The sequence below is a fragment of the Dreissena polymorpha genome, chromosome 1 (genome assembly GCF_020536995.1).
Source record: "Dreissena polymorpha isolate Duluth1 chromosome 1, UMN_Dpol_1.0, whole genome shotgun sequence".
In the NCBI taxonomy this organism is placed as follows: Eukaryota; Metazoa; Mollusca; class Bivalvia; order Myida; family Dreissenidae; genus Dreissena; species Dreissena polymorpha.
Genome location: NC_068355.1, coordinates 80,265,323 through 80,287,149, shown reverse-complemented (window position 1 = coordinate 80,287,149; position 21,827 = coordinate 80,265,323). Strand labels below are relative to the sequence as shown.

General features: G+C 34.8%; 2 protein-coding genes across 4 annotated transcripts in view; both read right to left on the bottom strand.

Moving 5' to 3' along the window:
- Positions 1-627: 627 nt before the first annotated feature.
- LOC127837432 (uncharacterized transmembrane protein DDB_G0289901-like) lies at positions 628-5,239 on the bottom strand. 2 transcript variants are annotated; one of them, XM_052364507.1, is made up of 7 exons: positions 5,174-5,239; positions 4,204-4,330; positions 3,697-3,786; positions 2,308-3,327; positions 1,855-2,199; positions 1,109-1,180; positions 628-836 (listed from the first exon to the last, which is right to left on the bottom strand). In XM_052364507.1, exons 2-7 carry the CDS (start codon positions 4,304-4,306, stop codon positions 832-834), a joined length of 1,635 nt encoding a protein of 544 aa, XP_052220467.1. In that variant the 5' UTR covers positions 4,307-4,330; positions 5,174-5,239; the 3' UTR covers positions 628-831. The 2 variants fall into 2 exon arrangements, with proteins under 2 accessions (XP_052220467.1, XP_052220478.1); XM_052364518.1 differs by having other exon boundaries at positions 4,204-4,327; positions 5,174-5,228.
- An 11,683-nt stretch (positions 5,240-16,922) lies between these two features.
- Positions 16,923-21,827, bottom strand: part of LOC127837433 (flotillin-2-like) — a 30,839-nt gene continuing 25,934 nt past the window's right edge. For both annotated transcript variants that reach the window (XM_052364534.1, XM_052364545.1), the window contains one exon: positions 16,923-20,655. In XM_052364534.1, the coding sequence (XP_052220494.1) occupies positions 20,620-20,655 (36 nt within the window). In that variant the 3' untranslated portion in view covers positions 16,923-20,619. The remainder of the gene's footprint in view (positions 20,656-21,827) is intronic.

The window sequence follows — 21,827 nt, the reverse complement described above, 5'->3', positions numbered from 1 at the left end:
CCATGTGTAATCTTCAAGCGAGAACCTAGGTTCTTATTCTGATGAGAAACCTAGTTTCTTGGGATTATGCGTCGAACCGCTTGCCATAAAAAGGCCCCTTTAACGCATCTATGGTATGGTTAGACTACAGTAGCAGACGAATTTCGCAGCGAGTTAAGTCGCGATATGTAGCGAATATTAGCACGCTTATCACTTTCTGGCTGTATGCGGCATTTGTCATTAAAAGTATCAAACGGCCGGACATACATGTTTCGGCATTGTCGTCGCCATCTTTACTTCCTCTAGATTATAACGTGATTATCCCACCACCATGAGTACGGTAAATAACATCGTTGCAACCAACAATATGTATAATGCCCCACAGCGCATTTAAGTGAAGCGAAATCCAATCCAAAACCTTCAACTGTTGTGTCGGGATCAACATCCTCTTACCACGAGCACATTAAACCGCCAATTACTGTTAAACATTAATTGAAAGGTCTATTATTCGCTCATATGCTATGTTGTTGGTTATTCATTGGACGCTATCTCACGGGAAATATTGCGTAGAAAAACTAATATTCATTACCCATTATAACCATATTGAATTCCTTTTGATGGAACAACATGAAAGTGTAACACTTTTTTCAGCGAAATGAAGCACATTTATTAACCAAAAAAATATGAACAAAATACATATATTCTTTGAAACACAATCATGCAGATAGGACATTCAATCATCAGTGTCCGCGACGGACGTTCATAGAAGCTGTCGTGTCAACCGGAAGTAGCGAGTTCAAGCGAACATGTTCTCTCATGTACGATGAAGAGATTCTCAACATGGCAACTGGCTTAATCTGAAATGAAAATATCAGCAAAATATATCATGATGTCTTTCATTTCTTTTAAAAGAGACTGATAACTACAAAAAATGAAAAGTAATTTATCGTTTCTTTCGTATTTTAATTGATTTAGCATACATTATTAAACCATCTCTAATTGTTACAAAACAGTACAACGACATGGCTATCCGATGAAAAATATCATAAAGTTTTCTTTTTGACATTTAGTGAAAAGTGATAGGAGTTAATTTATAGCCACTCGAGGTGTGAATAATTGACTTTCTCACAGTATGCTTTATTGCCTCTTCCAGCGCCATTCTGGTTTGTGCCGGCTCCTTGCAAACGGATGATATTTCCGGCTGAAAAAGTGTGTATTTATGTATAAAAATCGTCCTCTTGGAAAAGGGGTTTCATGCATCTGCGTTTAAAGTCGTCCAATATTAGCCTGTTCAGTCCGCACAGGCTAATCAGTGACGACGCTTTCCGCTTTGCTGATATTTTTGTTTCAAGAAAGTCTCTTCTTAGCGAAAATCAAGTTTAGGCGGAAAGTGTCGTCCCTGATTAGCCCGGTGCTGACTTCACAGGCTAATCGGTGACGACGCTTTACGCACATGCATTAACGCCCCTGTTCACAGAGCGAGGCTCATATTGTACTCTTTATAAATGAAATTTTTTAATATTTATATATTAATTACTGTTCAATTGTCTAGCGTTGTTGACAGTAATTGAATCATTTTAGATTGGCAATCGTTCTTGCAAATGTCCTTTTTTAAAGAGAGAAATGCATTTAATATTGCATGAGTCCGAAAACGCATGGTGAGTTATTAGTGGTTAAATAACGATATCACTAACGATCGCATACAAAAAAAACGAAAAAACGCGCCCTGAAAAGAAATTATTACCGATATCAGTATTTCGCGTGTTTGATCGGTAAGATGACTCTCTGGATGATCTTTTAATGACTTCTTGATTTCGGTATACGAACCTGCTGTAATCTGAAAATGCAACATTGTGTGGTTTATGCAGTACGTACCTTTATCAATGTAGCAGCCGTTTCCAATTGGAGTAAGCCCCTTCAGAGTTCCAGTAGAGATCGATCCACTGCCAGCAGCGGCGTCATTAACCATGTTACCCATGTTTACACCGTTTCCGGCAATTGCATCAGGCATGGCTCCATTGAAACCCATTCCAACTCCTGCATTGGCCATATTGATACCATTTCCAGCCATGCTTCCGTCAGCGGGTCCTCCATTTCCGTTCATAAAATTTGCTCCATTTCCTCCGTTGTCCATATTCATTCCATTTCCGGCCAGAGCGTTGCCCATACCTCCGTTGTTTCCGGTCATCATATTGGCAATAAGAACGGGCATCATGGTTCCTACAATATGACAAACGCGTTATAAGATTGTGTGTATCTATTTACATATAATAATGATATATGTAATAAAATCAAGAACACCTGCAAAGACAATGGATAGCAATTTACCTGCATCAGATCCTTTTAGTGTAGCGCCTCCCATACCGAAATTGCTTCCACCGAAGCCGTTGCTAGCACCCGCTGCATTCGCGTTTGTATCCATACCTAACCCAAGAGAGGCTAAGTTCGTGTTTCCAAAGCCGTTGTTGTTGTTGTTGTTGTTAATGTTGTTGTTGCTAAAGCCATTGTTGTTGATGTTGTTGTTGTTTATGTTCGTGAGATCAGTGAATAATCCTGCATTCCCGGCTCCATTCAAATTCATATTTAGCATTTTCATGCTAGCTAGGCTGTTGTCAGTGCTCATTCTCATGCCGGCGGCGTTTGCGGCGTTTGTATTAGCGGCGTTAATGGCGGCCATCATTTCGGCATTAGCGACGTTGGCGTTTGCGGCATCAAAAGCGGCCATCCTGTTGGCGTTAGCGTTAGCGGCGTTCATGGAGGCCATAATATCGGTGCTAGCAGCATTGGCGGCGTTAGCGTTCATGACGGCGTTGGCGTTAGCGGCATTCATGGCGTCCATCATATTGGATTTGACGGCATTCATGGCGTTTGTATTCATGGCAGCGTTTGCGTTTGCGGTGTTGATGGCAGCCATCATGTTGGCTGTCGATGCTCCCATACCGGCGTTGAAGTTAGCGCCCAAAATAGAGCCTTTTCCTGATGGAACGTTAAAACCATTTGACATAGACATTGCGTTAAAAAGTCCATTTGAAGTGGCATCCATGTTGTTGTTATTGTTATTGTTGTTGAATCCATTAAACCCTTCTCCCATTCCAACCGAGATACCAGACATTCCGCCAGATTGTGGGTTAACCATGTTACCACCGTTTCCGTTACCAAAGGCCATGATGTTGCGACTTCCTTTTCCCCCTAAGCCACCAGGGAAGCCGCTTCTGAAGGAGGGAAGGCCGCCTCCGGCGGCGTCGTTAAAGACGACCATCATTCCGCTGTTTGAGTTAGCGGCCGCACCAGTGCCGCTGTTTCCTGACAAAGCAGGGAAGTATGGACTCATCGGGACGACGGCATTACCTGATGAAAATGATACGATTACTGAACGCACAGATATATACATTCGTCTACAGTGTACACCGCTGTAAGTTCAAATGTTTCATAAAATCTTTGAAATGTCTCCCAATGAAGTGCCATCGATGTGGTCACATTAACCCATTTATGCCTAGCGTCTAGAAAAATGCCTTTGCAAACAGAGTAGACCCCCAGATGAGACGCCGTCTCATCAGGTTCTGCACTGTTTGCTTAAAGGAATTTCTGTAAGAAATATTATAAATACAGAAATAAATATACTAGACATCCCTAATTTTGGAAAAAAATGATCCAATTTAGAAGGATGGGAGAGTTCACTAGGCATAAATGGGTTAACTTCTCGAAAGCATATCTTACCTCCAAACATTCCGTTGTTTCCGCTCGCTCCGTTTCCTGTGTTCAGTGCTCCTCTGTCGCCGCCTCCGCTGCCACCATTACCGAAATTACCTAAGAATACGAAAGGTAACTTTTCAAAACTGTAAAAAATTAACCAGGATTCTATATTAAACTGTTATAATTATTCATACAGCACTTTGCATGTTTATTAGCGCTAAAACGGGCGATAATGATGACTACAAACCGATTTTAATTATTTGGGTGCTTACAACAAAGAATGCCATCTAAGAACTAAAATTCACGTTAAAGAGCTTTCATTTAATAATCTTTTTTGGATCTGTTCTTTACGAAGATAATATGTGTCGAGTGATTTATGGCATGGTCAGTTTTCTGAAAATCAATTATCTATGTTGATGTATATTTTGGAAGGTGCATAACATACAACGGATATAAATAGGGATCTGCGTATACTCTGAAAACCCCGTTAACATGTATTGATATGAATACATCAAATGCGCATTCTGATACCTGTGGATCCTTTCCCGGAACTAGACCCGCCCCCATAGTATGCTGGTACTGCATAGGCGCCAAGTGCGAGCACTCCGAACAGCAGTACGGCTAATCTGAGCATTATTCCGTGGTATGGCAATGACTGCTAGTAGGGGGTATAAGACTTTGTTTATGTATTTTACATCAATTGAATATATAAATAATTAAATAGTTATACAGCTTTTTTAAACAATTTAAATGATCCCTTTTGGTCTGATTGTCTATACAGACAGTACAACGTTCTAGGACGTATATCTTTTTCACTTTAGAGCATAAACGTTCATCGTACTTCACATAATTTTTCGAGAAAACATAATTTTGAAGCATCTCACTTTTCCCAAACTATTTATACTTCGATTTTGTTATTATGAATGGAATACTTTTAGATGACTCATGAAAATCGGTATGAATTGCTACCTGTAATGATATTTTGTTATATTCCATACCACTATATAATCTTTTGTAATACTCATGTTTTCAGTCATCATTGCTCCCTATTGCATATCAGATTAAAAACTCATTTTAGTACGGAACAGTCAATATAATAATCGTACTCAAAATTCTTCTTAGCACATAACCCTTCCTAGTATTGAATGCATACATGAATATTCAGACCCTATGGATTAAATATGCCATGCTCTGTGAATAGGGGGTTAAATGCATGTGCGTTAAGTGTCGTCCCAGATTAGCCTGTGCAGTCCGCACATGCTTATCATGGACGACACTTTCCGTCTAAACTTGATTTTTGCTAAGCAGAGACTTTCTTTAAACAGAAAATATCATATAAGTGGAAAGTGTCGTCCCTGATTAGCCTGTGCGGACTGCACAGGCTAATCTGTGACGACACTTTACGCACATGCATTTAACCTCTTTTCACAGAGTACGGCTCAAATAGTGTGAGAAATATAATATCATCATCTGCACACAATTTCAGGAAACATCTACACACCTGTCGGTACTAGCAAAGGTATCCGTGGAAGTCCCTGCAAGGAGGAAGACAGCCGTTGAATGCATAACGAGAACGTGGTCAGGCTTTATATACCGTCCAGCCTCTTGCCTCACTCTCTGTTGCAGCTTGACTCAACTTCCGGGGATGTGCTTCACGTGTGAAAGGTCAGAGAAACATGCGTGTTTGACAAAAAATCTGATTCGTCGTGTAAAGAACATTTTGTTTCATGTTATGATGTACAAAGACTAACAACGTGTAGCTTATTTTGTCATTGAAATGAAACATGTCATTATCTTTCTCACCTCCGATTGTTGGAGAGGATATTATAGGTAGTTAACAAGCACATTAATGTTCAGGAAAGACATGCATTTATTGTTCTGCTCACACGGCTTGTACGGAAATATTAAATACGGCGAAAAGACACGGTGAACTGTGTATATGTAGACAGACATTTACTTTTGTTAGTGTAATATGTTGTAGTTATACATCAAAGACAGCAAAAGAATGACTAACACTGATGTGTTCGTTGTGCATATTTCATGCACGCGCTGTATCATGATGTGACGCAATTTATAATCATGATTTCAAAATAACAAACTATAAGAGTGTTAGAACACTTCTTACATTGTTAAATGTGATGACAATTTACTAAATGATTGCATATATAATTCTGTTTATTGATATGCCTTTATTTACAATAACACGATACCGAAAATATATAACCTATTGTTGTATCTGCCGATATTAAATGTTTAAATGTTTCTTAAAAATACTAAATGTATGGCGAACATAATAAAATTAGGGAGACATATTCACAAATTTCACATGAATAAAAATGTTAAATTTGTGTGTCAAATATTACACAAAGAGAAGCTATTGAAATATATATCTACAATATAATTTGACTCAGAATTTTAGGAGGCCATTGTTACAATGGAAAAGTTAAAGCCTGTATTTAAGGTTTTATGTCATTATTTTATGTTTAGGTTTAAATTTTAGCTCCAGACTATTTATATAATTGACAAAAAATGTTATTTTCTTCAGGCGTTATTATTAGCAATGGTAAAAAATTTCGTTAAAATGATTAGTAAGAATAGTAATTGAATTACAATTTGCTATTAAACTCTGAACTCGTGCACTGTAAACAACAGAACGCAGTATAAGGTATGAACTCGATTTTACATGAAATCACTTTCCAACTGTGCAAACCGTACATGCATTGGTATTAAGTATTATTTCGTCGATTTTCATGTACACGTTTTTCTCAACTTTTATTCTAGTATTCATCCACTTTTAAATTGTTTTTTGCGTTATACAGTAATAAATAGTGCTATTATTTTAGCTTTCAATATACAATTTTTTGTAGTTTTTTTTTCAATTTATTATTTTTTTAGCATTTACAGTTGATGTTGATGTTTGCGCCAAATAAAAACACGACCAATCAATTATTCATTGTGAATACCATTAACCTACTTCAGTATTTTTAAGAAATTACATACATCCTACGTAATGCAGCCAAATAAAAACAATGCTTATAACCCAAAATGTTGCTTTCATAAGTTGGCAATAATTGATTGCATAAACTAATATTTAAATTGCTACAAAGCAGTATGCACAGGCTTAAAATGAAAAATATCGGGAAAGCGTAAAGCGTCGTCCCTCATTAGCCTGTGCGAACTGCAAAGGCTATTCTTGCACGTTACTTTAAGCACATGCATTAAACCCTTTTTTCACAGAGCACGACCCAACAATAGTTGGTAGTCGAAAAAGGTTCGCTTTCCTTTAAGACAAACATTGCGTGTAATGTGAAAGGGTGCAAGGGTGAACTAGTATGGACTCTTGCAAACGCTCAGTACCAAGTTAGCGGTAAGCGGGCTTTACAAGTCGAGAGCTCTAATATGTGTTATTAAAAGAAACTTTCAAAACTCACATTAATTAACGAAAAGTAAAATCAAAAGCTAAATTATTTACATTTTACTGTAATGTTAATTTAAATAAATCAAATTTTATATTAAATGTTTTATGTGCTGATATGTGCTTGAACAATTTTGAAGGTTGTTTTACACTTGTGTTAAAGAAACATTTAATGATACATTCACAATATATTATAAAACAACAGAAGAGATAAAAATTAAAATATCAGTTCTATCAATAATCATGTAAATAAGATAACTTTATTAAGATGCTGATATAAACGTTATAATTATTTTCGAAAAGTTATATTCGATAATGGATTAATTGTGTTTAAAGCAAAGGCATAACTGAAAGGAGTACTTAAAAAGCCAGCTATTTCGACCTTAAACATTACGTGTTGTCATTGAATATTGTGGCAGAGACACATATTTTATAAATCTATCGTGTATTATTTAAGTTAACTTGTATTTTTAAACGATGTGAAATATATAGAGAGGATATGCGCCTGTCGTGAAAATATATTTTCTATGATCACTCGTGAAATAACAAACGATCTTACATTGACATGAAAAAAATCTGTTCTTTCATGCCCGTTTTTTTCAAGAAAATAACAAACAGCTGTTTCCCTTTCACTGAAAAGTTACCCTTTCTCTCGTGGCGTGCCGCAATAAATTTCAATACCTAATACCCAAAATGATTTTTTTTTTCGACGAAATGTAAGTCCGAAAATGTGTTATTTTCACCGGTGAAAATAACTTTTTTTCCACTGCTGTTATTTTACTGCAGAAATGTCATATTTTATGTTAATAGGTATAAATGAAAATTAATTAATGTTTCCATATCTTTAAATAGATCTTTTAACACTTTAGTCTACTAGATTTTTCAGTACCGTAATTGCAGCCGTGATATTGCGGCGGCCAATTAATTGATTCTGAGATTTCTATAGCAGAAGGTGTATTCACAATAAGCATTTGAAGGAAAGTAACATCACGGTGCCTATACCACGTGATTTTTTAAGATCTGTGTGGGGACTAAAATGTCAACAAAAGCGCGACGAAGGTAAGATTTTTATGGATATTTTTTTTAATATGTCACCATTGTCAATGGGATAAAGTGGAGAGCCTGCTCATTCATGAGAGCTTTCTATAGGTATCATGATTTTATCAAACAAATAAGTATTTTTTCAGTAAAGTGCAACCGCGCGTTTGAACGGATAGAAAAAGGTAGGATCAGTGTGGGGACATTATTTTATTTTGATACAGAAACATCACCTCTGGTAAAATTAAGCAATAAACGTTATGGGCGGAGCTTACACTATATTATTTTGCAGTCATTTTCAGGTTTATGTTATATGTTTAAGAAACACAATTCAAGAACAATATTCTTACAGTAATATGATCTGTGTGGTATACGTTTTTAGAAGGATCTGTGTGGTATCCGTGTTTCTACAATTCACGGATAAATTGAAATAATGACGACAAAATATTTTTTATATTTAATTTCAATAATTTCAATACAACAATTAGTAGTAGAAGCAGTAGTAGTAGTAGTAGTAGCAGTAGTAGTAGTAGTAGTAGTAGAAGTAGTAGTAGTAGTAGTAGTAGTAGTAGTAGTAGTACATGTAGTAGTAGTAGTAGTAGTAGTAATAGTAGTAGTAGTAGTAGTAGTAGCAGTAGTAGTAGTAGTAGTAGTAGTAGTAGTAGTAGTAGTAGTAGTAGTAGTAGTAGTAGTAGTAGAAGAAGTAGTAATAGTAGTAGTAGTAGTAGTAGATCTATTATTATCATTAAAAAAATGATTCTTTTCAGTAATCACCTATTTGACACTAGTGAACGGAAAGGGATAAGGGAAGAAAAAAAGAGGAAACAGTTTCACGAGACAGAAATGCTATACAGAAGGGGTCACTATGAGTAAGTTGGGTGCGGGCGAGACGAAACGATAGCCTGACAGAAACTGTTGCCAACAATAAGAATGGGGATAGACGAACACAATTGAAAATTTAATTCGAGCACAAATTCTGCAATAGAGATTGTGTCAAATATTACACAGGTTGACAAAAAGCAAAGGCATGTTCTTTCCTGAGTAATATGTATGTTTTAAAATCAAATGTGAAAAAAACCCTGATAAAACTGAATCCTCCAGACGTATTGGTTTATCATGGATTTCAAAGTGCCTTGCATTATTGTGAAGAAACTTTAAAAGACCAAACAAATCATACATTTTCGACATTATTTTCTATTTTGTTAATATTTAAAGTTGAAAATAACCGGTACGATTTACTAAAAACAAAATAATGGTCATAGTAGGAACATATATATATTATATATGTGTGTGTTTGTGTGTGTTATTTTCATTTATGGAATTCATATTGTTGCATTAGTTTATTACATAGTTTAGATATTTACAATCATGCGTCATGTGTTTGTTTAATGTCATGCTATAAATTATGACATTGTATTAAGTGTAACAAGTGTATGCTTATATTTAGTGATAATTATTTTGAAGAAAATATAAAAAGTAAATGAATAACTATTATATTAAATGATTATATATGTACGATTCTCCTCTTGTGTTGTGGTGGGATGCAGCTGTGAAGAATGTCAAGACGTATTTCGAATATATTAAGGAGTATTGAATTGTATACACAACCTCATTGCCTACATTGTTTATTGTCAATTACCACGGCCTAGAATAAGTATAAGCAGGCAGTTAACTATGTAAAGCAATCGTGAAAATCACTACTTTTTAGCAACCCTGGCTGCTTATGATTATCAAACTAGCTTCAGACAGCAGTATTTAAAATTGAAATCAACAAAAAACATCGCAAAATTTTAATCAAGTTATAGTTAATAAAGAATCACAGATTACATAATACAAATCACAGATGCGATACATTCATGAATAACGTAAATCTAACTTATTGCACAATTATTTGACAATAATTTCAAAAGAAACACACAAACGGACTAAACGAAACACAAAAAACTAAAATTCGGATAACTTTAAAAATTGAAAAGGAAAGTTAAAATGAAACAACGAATAAAATAACGTAAAACGATACTCAAGTTACACAGGCAAACTGTAAAGTATTATGATTATTAATCAGTATTCACGGATTTATGTGAAGTGCTCACGTGTCGAGAGAGGTTTGTTTTGCGACTGTACATTTTGAAACACTCCCCATATATGTAATACTTGTCAGGCATGTGGGGCTTGTCGTGCTCTTTGAGGTCAATCTCACTCCTAACTGCCAACCCACACTGGTAACAGTTCGACAATCCCTCTTTTTTGCACTTTTCTCTCGAGCCACGGGTAGGTTCTTGTCCGAAAAGCTCCTGCCGCACTGTACACACATCATGGGGTCCTTCGTTCTTTGAAGCCTTCTAAGATTGAAGGCATCCTAAATAGAAAAAAAGCTATTTTAATCACGTGACATTTCAATGCGTAAACACGCTATTTCAAAAATGTTAGTATCAGAAGACACGCGCTCGTTATTTTTTTTAATTACCAACGATTTGACGATTATTGAGATATTTCAAAATGTATGATAACCTGAAAGATGAGATATATTGTATATTTGTATTGTTTCACGAAAATCCGTTCATCTGTTTGTTAGTATAACTGTATAAAAATGTAACTATTTTTAAGGTATTTCATCTTACCGGAAATGCTTTCCCACAGCAGTAATAGTTTCCAGAGTTAGCGTATCTCATAATGTGGCGCAATTATCCAGCTCTGGTCTTCAACATTTTCCGCATTCGGAGCATTGGGCCATACCTTAAAGCAAATATAATATCTAAAATAATATATAGAATATTAGAATACATTACTTCACGTGACTGCAGTGTTTTGTGCCAAAATAAAAATGGAATTTAATACAATAACATAAAGTGTAAACCTACTAGTATTTAAGGTATGCATGGCATTGTCATCAATTTAAGTTGCTCCAACGTAAGATTTTAATTTTATGATGGGGATTGTACAGCATGCCTGTATATCATAATTATGTATTATTTCAACAAGCGGTGCAAGCGTAGTGTATAGCCATTATGTGTTTTACTTGCTTTCGCATTTAAAAATCCTGTTTTAAATACATTGTTGACAAGCATTTTTTAGCAACTGAATAGAACTGAAAAACTTATAAACAGTATACCACACAGATCCTTCTAAAAACGTATACCACACAGATCATATTACTGTAAGAATATCTACCTTGAATTTTGTTTCGTAAATATATAACAGAAACGTGAAAATGAATGCCAAATGATATAGTGTTAGCTCCGCCCATTACGTTAATTGCTTTATTTCACCAGAAGTGATGTTTCTGTGTCAAAATAAAATAATGTCCCCACACTGATCCTACCTTTTTCTAACCGTTCAAACGCGCGGTTGCACTTTACCGAAAAAATACTTATTTGTTTTATAAAATCATGATACCTATAGAAAGCTCTAATGAATGAGCGGGCTCTCCACTTTATCCCATTGAAAATGGTGACATATTAAAAAAATATCCATAAAAATCTTACCTTCGTCGCGCTTTTGTTGACATTTTAGTCCCCACACAGATCTTAAAAAATCACGTGGTATAGGCACCGTGAACATGCGATTGCTAGTTAACATGACATTATCAGGGTGCAGAATCATCGGGGTTTTCAGAGGTTTACACAATAGCTGGAAAGAATGTAAACACACCGTTTAGAACTTTATTTTTTACATTTGCAATAAATCTTTCATGTGTACACGTTTTTCTTGCGGTTAATGTCGATGTCGTAAGCTTAAAAATCAATTTTAGTACGTCTGAAATCGGTGCCAAATGTCACGTATCGTGATGATGAATGCGACATACACATCGAACCTTTGTCTAAGAACACAAGCTTGTTAAACAAAGTAATTATGATATGTTAGCGGCATGCAAAACTGTCTTTTATTCACTAGCTGAAATTCATAAGACGCAGCAAATAGTGGACTATTTTAATCATTCATAAACATTATGTTAGACGACACGTATAATTCAAATGTGTTTAATGGTGTTTTCTATAGAGGCTCCGTTAAAAAATATTCCATTAAACACGATATTTACATAACGTGTCAATTTTTGAATGAATATATTGGAAGAACTGAAACCTCTGATATAAATGCCGAACTCTTTCTCACCGCGGTTGCGGCAGTTATCAGGTTTTGGGCCATTAGCAAATCTGGCTTGCAAAACGTGGTAATAACATCAACATAAACGTTTTACTGCTTAGAGCTATAATCGGTTCTTTTTAAAGTTGCTATTAATTGATAATAAATTAAAATGTATCTTTTATTCATCGTTGATAACAAATCTAATCTAATAATGTTACATGCATATCATATAAATAATATATTATGTGTGTAAAAGCATATTAAACAAGTTCTTATGCTTATTCGTATATACGTGTTTTAGTTTTGTTTCTGTTTTAAATTGTGTATGCGTTGGTTTTTGCTTAAAACGAAAGGAAATGAAGTAAAACACACGGGGCACACATGAAAGAAAAATATTAATGTATGGCATTAATATTCACAACAGTAAAACAAAACGTGAATTCACAAGTTTCCGCATAAAATTAATTGCGTTCAAAGCTTATCTTAGGAACGAATTGGTTATGACCTCAAGGCTGCGCAACTGCTTTAGAAACAAATCATTGTGACCAAACAAATGGTAAGAATACAGTTAACCAAACGGTCATTTTAGAGGTTCAACCGTTTAGGAAATTAACCAATATCTATGTCTTACCGAAGCATTTTCTGTCCATTCCCCTATTAGTCAATGCCAAACTTATTGGTAAAAGGTCACCGTCTCGCAAACGCGTTAAAGTTTGATATTCGGCGTTTGCTTGTTCGGACAATAAGTTGACCATAGATTGAGGGATTTTCAAATACACGATGCATATGTTAACTTCAATGTGATAAAATGTAACGGACATAAACAAGGTGTGTAGATCTAAATGTTTAAAGTTTTACATGAAGATAGTCGAAATATGCGATTTGACATAAGTATACTAGTAACAGGACCATGTGCTGATGGACGTTTAAAGTAGTTTGCAATAATGTTTTTGTCTAACCAAGATAGTGTGTCGTGTCGAGACCCTGTTCCATGATTGTTGACAATAAAATGTCACATAAGGAGTTCAAATCACCATTCTTCAACCACTGTTCGAGCGAAATGTGAAATTTGTCAAAATTAACACGCATCTGTGTGAATGCACTCACTAATACGAATAATTTATTGTTTAGTTGCCCTTTTAGGAAATGCATCCTGTGACATTTATATTTCCACGTGACAAATAGAAAGTGACGTCCAAACATGCGCAATAATAGTAATTAATTCAAATTTGTGTAAATGTGTTGAAGAAATTCACGAACCATCGATAAAAGGGCATTGTGTAGATGCTTTTCAGTCACAATGCATTTTTGTGAAGTCGTTTACAAGCACACAAGACAGATTATGTGATGATAGCAATACAATTCGTTTATCACAGTGTTTAATTAAGTAAAAAAACATGGTTACATAACAAGGTTTGTTAGAAAGCGTCTAACATGCTGAGCATGGTATATCGTGTAAATATGCGATCAAAGAATAACAATGTTGAAACGTGTCAAAAAAGCTGATTTCTCATGCTGTTAACTCATTAAATATTTTAAATAGGGTATTTGGTCATTATTGTGACGATAATCTGAAAATAGATTTAATTTTATCACATGCCATACCCCGTTTCCCATGTAATATAACTATTACGAATATTTTTATCTTACACACGTGTAATATACATTTTAAGCGTTTTCATTGGCTTATTTTCGTTCGATTGACCAATCGCATTTTGTTATTTTGCTGAAATGACGTTGCAACGTCAAATTACGTCACAAAATGTAAACAACATTCGGGATTTATCATTATGTTTGCGTAAATATTTATTTAATTTGCTCATTTAAAAGCATGTGATAAAAAGATATGACACTCGTTGTCATTTCATATCATATTTTATTAAACTCGTCCAGGAAATTCGTTAGTAAGCGAGCCTTTACTAACAAAATTCCTGAACTCGTTTAATTATAAAATATGGTATATGACAAATCGTGCCAGATCCTATATGTGTAAGTCATCGTTTGACATGGTTTAGGAACTGATCGAAGGAGCATTACAAAGTTTGTAAGCTCCAAACGTAACCATTCAACATGAAATACTGAGTCAACTCAGCGCATTTTGCAGAAATGAAGGAATCGTGTTCACAATGGAAGTTGGGTGATTCCTCTTTGCAGTTACCGAATAATTCGTCTTCTGTACAATATATGATTTAACGTCAGAAACAATATAAGAAGAGAAAGTCTTGTTATCATTTAGCAGATCACAAAATAATACAATACAAACTAAACTACAATAAACATATCTAGAGCCTTGCCACATCCTGGCACGTAATTTAAACAAGAGCACCGCCTTGCGGGTGCAGACCGCTCATCTATTTTCTTTTTAAAGGTGAAGGGACTCTCATTTTCAATCACAAAGGAGGGAGGGGTGGAGTGAAGAGCGGTGCATTGTGTGGGGGTGTGGACATTTATTACATTTTCTTCCAAAAATGCGAAAAAAAGGAAAAAAAAATCGGGCGGGGGGAGGGGGGGGGTGGGGGGGGTGGGGGGGGGATTCTTGGGTGCGATGGTTGGACGGTTTTCAAACATAAAATAATAAAAATAAATATTTGTGTTTTTTAACCGTTTCATAAAAAAAATGGGGGGGGGGGGCGAGGTGGGGGGGGTATAGTGTGAGGGTGTGGTGGTAATTTGTGAGATGATCTTAAAAAAAAAAAAAAAAATAGGGGGGGGGGGATTCGGGTGGGGGGAGGGGGGGGTGGGGGGGGATTCTTGGGTGCGATGGTTGGACGGTATTTCAAACATAAAATAATCAAAATAAATAGTTTTGTTTTTTAACCGTTTAAAAAAAAAAATTGGGGAGGGGGTGGGGTGGGGTGGGGGGTATAGTGTGAGGGTGTAGTGGTCATTTGTGAGATGATCTTAAAAAAAAAAAAAAAAAAAAATAGGGGGGGGGGGGTTGTGGGGGGGGGGCACGGGCGATGGTTTGGGTGGAGTCTATTGTGGTATGTCAGGTAAGAGTAGTTTTGTCAAAGTATCAATCAAATCTAATCATAAATAAAGAAGTTATGGCAATTTTAGAGAAATTTAATAATTTGACCTTGAGAGTCAAGGTCATTCAAAGGTCAAGGTAAAATTCAACTTGCCAGGTACAGTAACCTCATGATAGCATGAAAGTATTTGAAGTTTGAAAGCAATAGCCTTGATACTTAAGAAGTAAAGTGGATCGAAACACAAAATTTAACCATATATTCAAAGTAACTAAGTCAAAAAAGGGCCATAATTCCGTAAAAATGACATCCAGAGTTATGCAACTTGTCCTTTTACTGTACCCTTATGATAGTTTGCGAGTGTTCCAAGTATGATAGCAATATCTATGATACTTTAGGGGTAAAGTGGACCAAAACACAAAACTTAACCAAACTTTCAATTTTCTAAGTATAAAGGGCCCATAATTCCGTCCAAATGCCAGTCAGAGTTACATAACTTTGCCTGCACAGTCCCCTTACGGTAGTTAGTAAGTGTTGCAAGTATGAAAGCAATAGCTTTGATACTTAAGGAATAAAATGGACCTTAACACAAAACTTAACCAAAATTTTCAATTTTCTAAGTATAAAAAGGGCACATAATTCTGTCAAAATGCACGCCAGAGTTATCTAACTTTGCGTGCCCAGTCCCCTTATGATAGTAAGTAAGTGTACCAAGTTTGAATGCAATAGCATTGATACTTTCTGAAAAAAATGGACCTAAACGCAAAACTTAACCAAAATTTTCAATTTTCTAAGTATAAAAAGGGCACATAATTCAGTCAAAATGCACGCCAGAGTTATCTAACTTTGCCTGCCCAGTCCCCTCATGATAGTAAGTAAGTGTACCAAGTTTTAATGCAATAGCATTGATACTTTCTGAGAAAAGTGGACCTAAACGCAAAACTTAACCGGACGCCGACGCCGACGCCAAGGTGATGACAATAGCTCATAATTTTTTTTCAAAAAATAGATGAGCTAACAAGGCGAAATGTTGACGACGGACAGAAGGTGATCAAAAGCTCACCATGAGCACGTTGTGCTCAGGTGAGCTAAAAAATGGATCACTGCGCTTGAAAATTGTGTATTGCACAGTTGTGTTGAGGACATATTTCGATTTCATTCTCTCCACATAATTATACACATGTATGCTTCTGCCACAAAAATGGCAAAGTTTACGGGTACATCTTAGAAACGTGTTGATTACTGAGCATTAAAAAGTATTTCATCTACACTTACTGGTGATTAAATATTTTAATTTGTGATTCAATCTCTTGATAAATGTACAAGTTGGCTGTACAAAATTTGAAATTAAAGGCTCTGCCATAAAAAGTTCAGGGGCATATATCTCTCGAAGTGTTGAAAATGCGAATGGTGTAAAGTGTACTCATTGTCAACTTTTCACGGTAATTACATACTAGTATTTCAATCGTAAATTGCTGAAGAAAGCGGAGAAGAATTTTGCGTTACAAACGTATGCCATTTTATGCGCCTGTCATCCGAGTTCAGGTCGAGATGATCATAACAAATGAAACAAACAGTGTCTTGCAGATCAACACGTCATTTCCAAAACGGACTTACCTCGTTCATTTGGTAATAGGGCAGCAAGGGATAGAACATCAGAACATTAAAATTACCGAGTAGGTTTAGAACATGAATGTATATAGGGGTTGGGTTTCGTAGAGTAAAAATATGAAGAATGCATATAAAAGTATGAAGTACGGTTTATTTGCTATGCATTTAAAGTAGATCTAATACACATACACAAGGAAAAAAACAAGATAAAATAAACAACACTTAATTAAAACAAGTTTTTTAAAAATCGGCCCAAACGGAGAGGTTTCTGTTTGGAGAGGAAAAGAATTATACACATGATTATTAACATATTGCAAAGCCGTTAACATCTTAACACAAGGGCAAGAGGCCCACAGCCGCTCACCTGAGACTTCATTGAACTGAACTGCTCTCAGCAAATCTGAAACCATTTTGAACCATTTTGAAACTTGGCAAAAATTAGACAACTAGAGAGTTAACAAGGTTTTACTAATGCCACATAAGGAAATATTCACAGCCCCCAAACAGCCATTTTTTTCAAAAGCTGGAACCATTTTCGAACTGAGCCCAATTATAATTACAAAAAATCTTCTGACCAAGTTTTTTAAGCATTGGACCATAAGTGTGAATTCTTGAGGGTTAACAAGGTTTTACAAAAGCTATATAAGGAAAAATGCCCAACTGGCGGCCATGTTTCTCAACCGACAGGAACCATTTACGAACTCAGTCCAGATATCATTTGAGCAAATGTTCTGCCCAAGATTCATGAAGATTGGCTAAAAATGTGCCTTCTAGCGTGCCACTACGGTTTTACTACAGCCATATACGGCAAAAGGCCCCGCCTTCTGGCGGCCATGTTTTTCAACCAACTGGAACCATTTTTCAACTCGTCCAAGATAAATTGGGAAAATTCTTCTGACCAAGTTTAATGATAATTGGCCAATTATGTGGCTTCTAGAGTGTTAACAAGTCAAATGATGACAAAAGCGATCACAAAATCTGACCATGAGCATTCTCATGCAAATATTTAAGAAAGAACATGTTCTCACAGTACAGGTTCTCCTTTGATAGATGACTCAGTTAAAGCTTGTCACCATGGCAGGATTCACAGATAAATCTTCATTTTCAGTAATAACTTTATAATTGTAACATAATTAAAGAAAACAAATCTTTGATTGCCATTTAGAAAAAAAAGTGAATAGGAATGAGCAGGAAATACTATTAAATATCTTTCTAATAACACGACTGCTTACTTGTTTACACATAAATCTTGAAGGACTTCCAAAATTGTATTTATTAAAATTTATTTGAATTTTAAGTTACTTAAAATAAAGATATACACTTGTTATTATTATTTTATAAATTGTGGCATTCTTAAATTATTATTATTATTTTACAACATCTACACGATACATTTTAATGAATGCCAACTACTTGAATAGTGGTACTAAAAATACATTATATATACAATATTACTAAAATTAATATTAATAAATATATAAAGCGCAGAACAAGTTGAGCTCAAAGAAGTGAGGTTTTTGAAGTCTTTTTAACAATTGAAACTACCTACAGGATGAAACATACAGGTTGCAACCTTACATAATGTCAATGCAAGGGAGAAAACATGCTTTGCTTTATTAAATTATGAATAACACTATGTGAAAATTGTTATCAAAGCTGACACTGAAGCCAGTTGTAAAAATAAGCTTTGTATTAATGTTTGTGAATTCACCTGCACAACATTCATAGGGAGACTAGTTTATGGAGGAAGAATTTTAAGAAAGACACTGACACTACTATACTGTTTTATAAAACACAAAAAGTAACTGGAAAAGCACAGATTGTAGCCCTTTTTGCATTTCATAATATCTACTAGTATTTGGTCATGAAATTGATCCAAATGCACAAATATGGGAACAGAATTAACAAACATCAAGTTGACTTATAGCCAAGACGATTTCATAACGAATCCATTTATAAGAAGAAAATGCTTTATTTCAAAAAGTCATCAGAATCTAAAAATATATTTTGAGTGTCTGTTACCGCTTTTGTTTTGAGATTTCAAACAGATCATTGAAAAGCAATCTTATTTGATTGATCCAAACAAGTTAATCCAATGCAGACCTTAATTTGAATAAAGAAGAAATTTGCAGGTCTTTCAAGGAAAATTTAGAAGGTCAAAGAGAATTTGGGAGACATTAGTACGATCAATTATTATTATTATTATTATGCTATAGTGTTGTTATATAAGCAAACATGATTATTTTAGTTATTGTTTTTAGATCTATAAATTACATATGGTCAGAAAATTAATCTCAAAATATATGTGGTAGATCATGAAGGTTCTAGTCACACAAGCCAAGGACATTATTACAATTGTATATGAGTTGTGTTCTGAGAACACTGGGCTTAATGCATGTGCGTAAAATGTCAGCCCAGATTAGCCTGTGCAGTCCGCACAGGCTAATCAGGGACTACACTTTCCGCTTTTATGGTATTTTTAGTTTCAAGGAAGTCCCTCCTTACTGAAAATCAAGTTTAAGCTGAAAGTGTCCTCCCTGATTAGCCTGTGCGGACTGCACAGGCTAATCAGGGATGACACTTTACGCAAATGCATTAAGCCCAGTTATCTAAGAACAAGGCTCATATAATCAAACAAGGGCTTTATTGAAATTTTAAACATTAACAGCAATAATGAAAACAAGTTATTGAACAATACAAAGGCCCCACACACATCAGCAGCATGTAATAATTAAAAGCTGTTTGAAGACGTCCTGAGGTACCACACAATATCAAATCATATAGAGAAACAAACATTATATTCATTTCCTTAATGTATAAAAGAAATTGATAGATATACATGACATTAAAATTGTCTAGTCCTATAAGTTTACAGTCATTACTTATTCATTACTCTGACAGACTTATTGTCCTGCAGTTAATAATAAAGAAAGACATAATAAACATTACTTAAAAATCTTGTCACCCTATAGGCTTACAGGCATCAATAATCAATTACTCTGACAGATTATGTGTTCCGTTACTTTAAAAAGCTAAAATAACAATTAAAATAAATTCAAATTTTCATACAACCACAAGATGATGAATAATGACTACATCAATACAGGTATCATTAACAAAATTAACAAATGCAAAAACAAAATACTCTTAAAAATCTCATGTAAGAAATACAACGATTACAGACAACAGGTATGCAACATACATGTTAACATGGGCATAATATCCGGTAATTGGTATTCTTGCGATATACATGGCTAAAACTGTTACAAATTGTTATTTGAAAGGTTTATTTCTGTCATGTTTTAATGAACTGTACGAACATAATAAATATTTTCAGTTTGTTTGCTTAACAATGATCTTTCTTAAAAAATATTGCATTCAAATTCTTTGTGTTGAATGTCACAACAATTCACATAATAATTGAATGATTCAAAATGTATCAGTATATGATTTCTAAATAAAAATACATTATACAATATAAAATTACATGTATTATAAAATGTTGCTGCTTTTGTTTGACACACTTCTAACTTTGCTATAGGAAAACATTTCCCAATGTACAAGGATATATTTGTGTTCTATTGATGTTCTCTAGCAGACACATTGTGCAGAATTTCAGTTGAAATTGATGACATTACAGAGTCTGCAAATGTAAGTAATACCTGCATTTGTTATTGATTTCTTAGCCTTTCATCTGCATTCTCTGACTCAACAGACATCCTTTCTGATTATCAGAAATACATTTGTGTAAACTGTTTCAGCTCATTATTACAAAAGGAAATAATTTAACAGTTGTTGGATTAGTTTCCAAGGAAACAACCAGAATATCTAAGAGGACTGGGCACCAGGAATCTTGGTCAAAACCTGAAATAGAGCAGAAGCAAATGGCTTAAATAAACTGTCAGGTGTTAATTTGAATAAGATGAGATTTTTTTTACATAAGATGCTATTTTGTTACTTAAAGAATTCACATTTGGTGACAAGTATTATTTTAATGTTTTAAATGATTATGTTTTCTGGTGCATAAAAGCACGACAGAAATAACATTAAATGTTTGCACATGTGAATTCAGACACAAATTCAAAAGACTCTACCAAATTTCCACCACTACATTTAAACTTACACATTCAAGCACTCATTATAATTGCAACTTTAATTTAGAGTTTGTCATAAAAGTGACGAAATATACCTTCACACTCTGCAAGCCATAATACATAGCAAGTTGATACAAAAAAATGGTACTTAAAGAGTCCAGTTTTTACAAAAGGGCCATGATTGTAAAACTCTTTGTAGAGGACTTATATAAAATGTTATAACCCAAATGGTGTCATTTCAAACAAAATTCCATATCTATGTGACCTTCTGGATGTGGCCAATTTTGACCCTAGGGGCATGAGCTGAATTGTCTCGAGGGCCCTTTAGAATGTTGCATTCCAAATATTAAACCTCTCTATCATTTCGTTACTGATAAAAAAAAGTTTTTAATTTATTGAGCCATACAAGTCTATATTGATCCCAAGCGCTGAGGCAGTTTTCATCCTAGGGGCATAATTTAATTTTTTTGTGTAGAAAACTAAAATATAGTCTGTCATTAAAAAACAAACACATGTGGACCTAACAGTTAATGAAAAGGCATTTTTATAATATTGTACATTAAGAATCATGACAAAATCAAATCAAATGAATATGACATCCTAATGGAAAAAAGACAAAACTTTCGTAGTGTAAATGTAGGATGATAAAAATCGCATATGAACAACTTAATATCAGGAGGAACAAAATCAGCACATTTTAATATTGTACACTTAACACTGTTGGAAAAGACTTTCAGACAAGTTTGTTTCTATTAGCAGGCAGACAGATGTCCACCGTATTACAAGTATACCCACCTTTACTTTATGACAAGGGGTATACTTGTTCAAAGAGAAGTAATCTACTTTAGATCAGTTGAATAGAGAGTAAATCCCAAAAGCGTAACATTTACATTCAAAGTGGGGCACAAAATTAACTCTTACAAATCTTACTGCATGTGTGTG

Coding starts and splice junctions, on each gene's coding strand:
- LOC127837432 (XM_052364507.1), bottom strand. CDS start 4,306: ATGCTCAGATTAGCCGTACTGCTGTTCGGAGTGCTCGCACTTGGCGCC. Junction 3,787..4,203: donor TTCCGGGAAAGGATCCACAG/GTATCAGAATGC, acceptor TCGTATTCTTAG/GTAATTTCGGTAATGGTGGC. Junction 2,200..2,307: donor ACTAAAAGGATCTGATGCAG/GTAAATTGCTAT, acceptor GTCATATTGTAG/GAACCATGATGCCCGTTCTT.